General features: G+C 37.7%; 1 protein-coding gene across 1 annotated transcript in view; it reads left to right on the top strand.

The window, feature by feature from the left end:
- Positions 1 to 1,483: 1,483 nt before the first annotated feature.
- LOC107716993 (titin-like) overlaps positions 1,484 to 7,973 on the top strand; it is a 161,854-nt gene continuing 155,364 nt past the window's right edge. The window contains 2 exon segments of the mRNA XM_016523634.1: positions 1,484 to 1,590; positions 3,187 to 3,290. Coding sequence (XP_016379120.1) covers positions 3,200 to 3,290 — 91 coding nt within the window. The 5' untranslated portion in view covers positions 1,484 to 1,590; positions 3,187 to 3,199.

A 7,973-nucleotide genomic window follows, 5' to 3' on the forward strand; every position in this document is an offset into this window, starting at 1 on the left:
CTTCCCCTCCAGACCGGATGAGCAAAATGTATTAGTGGAAGAAGACCTCTCAGCTCACGCTGCACTTATCCTCAAATGTTCTGCAAGAAATATACTAAGGTTGCAGCATGTGACAAGAGCCAAGTGAGTCAAACAGCGTAAAGTCTGAGACCACTAGCATTCTGCTATTGTTTCATGCTCACCATACTTTTGAGAATGACATAATGTAAAGAAGAAAATGTGTCCATATACACATTAAAATAAATAAATAAATAATTTGTGTATGCTTTTTTTAACAGAAGCCAAAACCATTATAAAGGCCACTGATTATTGAACATACTGTATAAGAAAGATCTGGAAAACCCATTATCACTCATCACTGGCACAGATGCTGTTTAGAGGAAAAACTTTGCATATCAGAGTTCACCGAGCCTGATCTTCTAATTCTTTGTGAATTATTCATAATTATAATATCTGTAACATTACTGATAACTTGGTATACATTGCCTTGCAAAAGTATTCTGTATCCAATACCGATATATTGTCATATACACATTCTGAACAAAAATAAAAACAGCTGTGGCTAAGTTGTTGTTCAGTGCTTGTTGCTGAAAGTGGACAACTTTGCCAAGACCATCATGAATCGTTACTATCAAATAACTCCCACGTATGATTATCTTCAAGTATTTGTGTATGAGTTATGAATGAAGACAAATTAGCTACATAAAGCTATATAAATTGTTATAGTTATAGCTGTATCACATTTTGTCATTAGATTGTTGACTCATGAAAGTTAACACTTGCAATGCTATCACTATAGTCATGCATTCCACTCATACATGTCACTGCCTGTCTTTAACATGGTCTCCTGTCAGTTTTAGTTCACTGCAAAACCAACTTGGTCCCACAATAATGGTAAAGTTCATAATCAACATCAGCTTCTTTTCTGATTTTCAAAGCATTAACATAATCACTTCTACCAGATAAATGAAAGAAAAACAGATGGGTAAACACTGTCTGTGATCTAGGCTGGAGACGTTTATCTCGTCCACCCGAGCCTGAGTGACAGTGAAAGCCCTGCTCGCCCATTTGGTTCTTCACTTCTTGAGGATCAACATGTTGTTACAGTGACTGATTAATTTATAAGATAAAGCCAGTGAGGATTTCTCTCTTTATGAGGGGCATTTTCCTGTTTCTTTAGGTGTGGGGGTTTCATCCACCCTGTGATAATGGGTCCTGCGTTGTGTTATGTAAAGTGGGTGACAGGTGTGAGCTTGCAAAAAAATGATGCCTCATGGGGGGACGGCCAATGGGGCATGGCAATGTAGTGATGATGCTCAGTAGCCAAGGGGTATATAAAGTAAAACCACCATGTTAACACTTCTGAGTAGTTGGAGCATTCCCAGCCTTGCCTCGGGTGTAGGGATTGCAAGGGGAAAAGCAAAACTACACGGATAAGACCCTGTGTAGTTTTGTTTTTGGGGGATATTTTGGGGCTCAACCATTCTCACACTGTGTTTTCTGAAATCATATCTGGATAAGGACTTTGTTTCAGTAGACAAAACCCTTTGGGCTTCGTCCCTCCAATTCAAGGCACTCTTGTGGAAACGAGTAAGTACGCTTCGTGCTCTTGTACCCATGTGCCAGTGCACTACTTTCTAATGATGCTTTGTCGTGTTCTTCTAACTAATAAAGAGAGTGGCAATACCAAATTTGATTTTCACTTTGAGAGATTAAGAAGGAAGGGGACATATTTTAAGCAATTTAAATACATTTTCATTTGCTTTTGACTTAAGACATTTCATTTCTAAAGGTTATTAAATGGTGCGGTGGTTTTATTAAAGCCAAGAATAGCCTGTGATCGCATTAGAGTGGTGACCCAGCTGGGCCATGATGTATTTTTAAGGGAATCAGCAGCAGAGATATTAGTTGCACATCCAGCTTTGTGCCACATGGTGACTGTCAATCAAGCTTAGTACTGACTATTTTTAGAGGATGCCGCTTTGTTCGCTAGGACATTATTTGCAGTTTAAATGGATTTTCTTAAAGTTGTTTCTAGAAACATCTGCCTTATTGTATTAAGGATCTTAAGTCTGTGATTTTCAGGCTGTGGTTCTTGAAGTTGATATATGGGGTATTTGCTAACGTCAACAATCATTTTTATTTAGAGTTTTTGATATTGATGTACCTTGAATTATTGCTATGGTAAAGCCATTCACCATATAATTTTTTATAAGTGTCCTATAATTTTTGTTTTATTATTATTTATTTATTTATTTTACGTGTGTGTTTGCTTTAAATGAGAATGTATGTCAAATTATTCTCGATGAAACATGAGGTGCTAGGCATTTTAAAAAGTGCAATAAAAGTACAGAGATGTTGTGGTTGTTTATTTCAGAGCCATGTTTTCATTTGAATTTTTCATTTTGAAAATGACCTAAGATATATTTAAGTAACTAGGCTATTTATTATATAAAAACATTGCAGTACTTTTACAGTAATATAATTATTTCCATATAAACTATATCTGAATTCAGTTCAGTCATTGTTGTTCTATCTACTTTAGGTAAAGGTCATGCGTCTAGCAGTTCCTTTCAGCCATTTTAAATTCTACTTATAAACTAGTTCTCTTCTTTAAGTAACGTTTTTTTGTCTTTTTTTGTCAGACAGTCAATACACGTGAATCTTAAATGTGGAGCGTTTAAACCTTACAGCTTAATATTATGTGATTATGTATGTTTATGAATAACTTCTTAGTATTGCTTGGTATAAGACCAGCCGTTCAATTCAGCATTTACATTGGGTCACAAGTTGAATTACTATGCGTTAGCCACTGATTTAGATTAGTTTTTGATAGTGACAAGATTTGATGATACAGGCCTGTCTGGAGGGCTATTCTAAATTATGTCATGCCGGAAAAAGAGCTCACTGCATGCCACAGGTACCAGTTGTTACTGTCATGTCCCTTAAGCTGTCAGTTGATTTGAGGTCCAACTGTTTGGCCTAACACCCAGTGGAGCCGATTGACTCTCAAGTGACAGGCCAGCTTCTACCAGGTTGTCAGGGATCAAACTAATGATTAGTCTGTTTAGACTAATCGCAGCTAAAAGTACTGTTTGTATTTTATTGTCTTTTGAATTAAGATATTATTTAAGTTTTTGCAGGGTTCCATCCTATAACTATAATTCATTCTATGCCTTCCTTTAGGGTGCCATCCACCATGTCAACACAGGCACCAACATTTACACAGCCGCTTCAGAGCATTGTGGCCCTTGAGGGTAGTGCTGCAACGTTTGAAGCTCAAGTTAGTGGTAAGAATGTTTCCCACTTTGCCATTCCATTGCTGATATGTGTTCTTCTTGACTCTTTTATGTCAGAGTGTACAACATGTGAAGGAAGTTAATGGAATGTTTGTATTTACATAATGCTGCAGCTTTACATGATTAGCAGTTATGAATTTATCTGAATCAGCCATTATTGTTTGATCTCAAATTATTTTAGAAATTAGTTTTATTTCGTTTGAATAAATGCAATTAAAAAAGTGCAAAATTTACATTAAGTTTAGTTCAGTGTGTCACTGTCCCTCCAACTAAAATGCGTTAGTATTTGTGGGAGGCATGTAAATTATTTATTGCAATGTTTAAGCATCCAGTGGTGTATAAAGTACCTGAAAGCCATACTCAAGTAAAAGTATAGATATCTTACCAGAAAATGACTTTGGTAGAAGTTGAAGTCACCGTTTAGAATATTACTTGAGTAAAAGTCTTAAAGTATGTGATATTTATTGTACTTAAGTACGAAAAGTATTTTTTAAATCTTAAACGTACTTAAGTATTGAAAGTAAAAGTACAAGTAAATGCAAAATGCAAAAGAAGCAAATAAAATAAAACTGCATATTATATGCACGCCAAACACATCCGTATCATATGCACGCCAAAGTCCATTTTTGCCTATCAATACCACAAGTTTTCGTTTTTATTTGGCGTACTATTTATACGCATTTTCATGAGACCGGGCTCGGTAATCTCCGCTATCAGACCACTATCAGATTTATCAGTAATATTTTACTGGGGCACATACAGTACATTTGTATTTGTTTTGTATCGCAAACATCACAAACCTTTTTTGTTTAAAAAAGGTTTTGAGTATAGTTTGGGTGCTGTGGGGGCAAAAAGATTCATTTATTCGATATCGCGAGATAAACTGCACAGCTTGTTCCTGAAATTGTTCAGGTGTGGACTTAAAATTCTCTTAAATCGAACCGGGAAAATACAATCTAACAAGTCCCACATTGTATTTTAATATTCACATATTTTCTATAACATTCTCCTCTTCTTCCTTCACAATTTTATGGAATTTATTCAGTTTGAACTTCTTTAATAACGTAACGTACATTCAAACTTTGTAGGTAATTTCAGTCTGCTAAAAGATACCTGTGCTAATAGTGCTATCTATTTTTGGTGTTTATAAACTGTAAAGAAAATTAGGATTTAACTTTGATAATGTACATTTGAATTTAAAACTCTCTCTCTCTCTCTCTCGCTCTCTCTCTACATATATATATATATATAAATATAGGAACTCAGGCAGAGAGATCTCATCAACTGCGGAGGTAGAATCTAGGAGAATAATATTTCAGTTGGCCACATTTCTAATGCCTTCTATCCTGTTTTCCATTCACTTCACTTTGTTTTTCAGAGAGCACCTTCTGTTTTATGTTTAAGGGCAACATTTGAAAGATTTTATTTCAAGTCATGGATAGGTCGAGTGATTAAATTGGATTGGATAATCTCGGCAATAATCATGCTGTCTAATCAGCATCTTGATATGCCACACCTGTGAGGTGGATGGATTATCTCGGCAAAGGAGAAGTGCTCACTAACACAGATTTAGACAGATTTGTGAACAATATTTGAGAGAAATAGGCCTTTTGTGTACATAGAAAAAGTCTTCGATCTTTGAGTTCAGCTCATGAAAAATGAGGGCAAAAACAAAAAAGTTTGCGTTTATAATTTTGCTCAGTGTATATATAAATTTTGTTATTTTCAGGAATTTCAAATATCTGCAATTGAACGAAAAATAATCCAAGAGATTGAAATCCGCATCCTTAAAATAACTTACAGAGAACTGGTGATTGAGGATGGTGAGGAGATGGTCATGAATGTTGCTGAGCATGAGGCTGTCAGATCCTCATTTAGTACTCCAGTCAAAAGCTACAGAATTCTGGAAGGAATGGGTGTTACTTTCCATTGCAAGATGGAAGGAACGCCATTACCAAAGGTAAGGGTGCTAATTCTATTGATAAACATGTTCTCACTACAGCACAATGTATACAAGTAATTTTTCTGTCATTTGTGTTAAATAGATTGCTTTATAATGTTACAAAAGATTTGTATTTTAAATAAAATGTGAAGTTGAACAAAATGCGTTAGTGTTTTTTTTTTTTTTTTACTTATTTGCTTTCCTTCTTGCTTTTTGAAAATGGAACAAATGGCTTATTGTTTTTAATTATCTTTACCAAAGGACAACAAGTGGTCAATGACTACACCCACAAGATTGTGGTGAAGGAGGATGGTACTCAGTCAATGATTGTGGTTCCTGCCATGCCTCAGCACTCCGGAGAGTGGACAGTTGTTGCTCAGAATAGAGCTGGAAAGACAACCATTTCAATGACTCTCACTGTTGAAAGTAAACTATTTGTTTTTGTTCTAAAAACTATGCTAGATCTAGACTTGGTGGTGTGGCAGATTGTGCAAACTCGTGGCTTACATGTTACAGCAAAGGAAAATTTGGTCCGACCCCAGTTCATTGAAAAGCTAAAGAATATCAGTGTTAAGGAAGGAAGTTTGATTGAGTTGGCAGTAAAAGCTATTGCAAACCCCCTTCCTGACATTGTCTGGCTGAAAAACAGTGACATCATCTCTCCTCATAAATACCCTCACATCAAGTAAGTGACTTGCCTTACAAATAATTGTTTAATTATGGTCTGTTTTGTGGTACTAATCTATGCAAACATTAAATGCTATTTTAGAATTGAGGGTACCAAAGGACAGGCACATTTCCAGATTCCTCAGACTACTGGCTCTGACAGTGCGTGGTACACAGCCACAGCCATTAACAAAGCTGGCAGAGATACCACTCGCTGCAGAGTCAATGTGGAGGTCGAGTTCACCGAACCTGAACCAGAAAGAAGACTCATCATTCCCAAAGGAACATATAAGGCTAAGGACGTTGCTCCACCAGAGATTGAACCATTGCATCTTCGCTATGGTCAGGAACAGTGGGAAGAGGGTGACCTCGATGACAAGGAAAAACAACAGAAGCCACACTTTAAAAAGAAGATTACTTCAGTCAGGATGAAGCGATTTGGACCTGTGCACTTTGAGTGCAGACTGACCCCTATTGGTGACCCAACTATGGTTGTTGAGTGGCTCCATGATGGCAAGCCACTGGAAGCTGCTAACAGACTTCGTATGATCAATGAGTTTGGCTTTTGCAGTCTTGATTATGAAGTTGCTTATTCTAGAGATAGTGGTGCCATTACTTGCAGAGCTACCAACAATTTTGGTGCTGACCAGACCTCGGCTACACTAATTGTGAAGGATGAGAAGAGTCTAGTGGAGGATAGTCAGTTGCCAGAAGGTAAAAAAGTACAGAGAATAGATGAAATGGAGCGAATTGCTCATGAGGGTGCACCCTCAGGAGTAACTGGAGATGACATGACAGAGAAGACCAAGCCAGAGATGGTCTTGCTCCCAGAACAAGTATTTGAGGGGGAAACAGCCAAATATCGCTGTAGAGTGACCGGTTACCCCACTCCCAAAGTTAACTGGTACCTCAATGGACAGCTCATTCGAAAGAGCAAACGATTCAGACAACACTATGATGGCATTCACTATTTGGAAATCACTGACTGTAAGTATTGGCTGAAAACCCAGAGGGTACAGCTGAGCATGCTGTCAAGCTTGAAATCCAACAGAAGGAAGACCTCCGGTCAATCTTGCACCGTGCTCCTGAGAAGACTCCGGAGGCACCTGGCCCTGAACCTGGCAGAGTATCTTTTGATGTTGTGAAGGTAGATAAACCCACAGAGGCTTCACAAGCAAAAGAGGTTGTCAAACTGAGGAAGGCTGAGAGAGTTGTTCATGAAAGATCCACAGAAGAGACAGAAGAGCTGCAAAGCAAATTTAAACACAGGACTGAAGAGGGCTATTATGAAGCCATATACTCAGTTGAGATGAAGTCTCGCAAGAAGGATGAATCTTATGAAGGAATGCTAAAGAAGAGAAAAGAAGAACTTCTGCACTGGACCAAAGAGGTGCCTGAGTCCGAAAAGAAGAAAGAGGAGGAGGAAGGCAAACTTAAAATTCCTACAATCAGACCTGAGAAAATTACTCTCTCTCCTAGCATGGAGGCTCCAAAGATCTTGGAAAGAATTGAGAGCCAGACAGTGTCCCTGTCTGATGAAGTTCGCTTCCGTTGTAGGGTTGTTGGTAAACCAGATCCAGAGTGTCAGTGGTTCAAAAACGGCATTTTACTTGAGAAGTCAGATCGTATTTATTGGTATTGGCCAGAGGACCATGTCTGTGAATTAGTAATCAGAGATGTCTCAGCTGAGGACTCTGTTAGTATTATGGTCAAAGCCATTAACATTGCTGGTGAGGCCTCAAGCCATGCTTTCTTGTTGGTGCAAGGTATGTATTGTCATTTATAAATCAGTGTTACTCCTATGATCACTGTTCATGTCAAAATTACTTTATCTAATAAATTCTCTGTGGATTTTTGCAGCCAAGCAGCTTGTATCTTTTACCCAGACACTGGAGGATGCCTATGCTAAAGAGAAAGACACAATGGTAACCTTTGAATGTGAGACAAACGAGCCATTTGTCAAAGTCAAATGGATGAAGAACAATGCCAAAATTTTCTCTGGAGACAAATACAGGATGCACTCTGACAGAAAGGTGCACTTCCTATCTTTACTTTACTTTTACTTT

Source organism: Sinocyclocheilus rhinocerous, unplaced genomic scaffold (assembly GCF_001515625.1).
Source record: "Sinocyclocheilus rhinocerous isolate Xijiao unplaced genomic scaffold, SAMN03320098_v1.1 scaffold1802, whole genome shotgun sequence".
In the NCBI taxonomy this organism is placed as follows: domain Eukaryota; kingdom Metazoa; phylum Chordata; class Actinopteri; order Cypriniformes; family Cyprinidae; genus Sinocyclocheilus; species Sinocyclocheilus rhinocerous.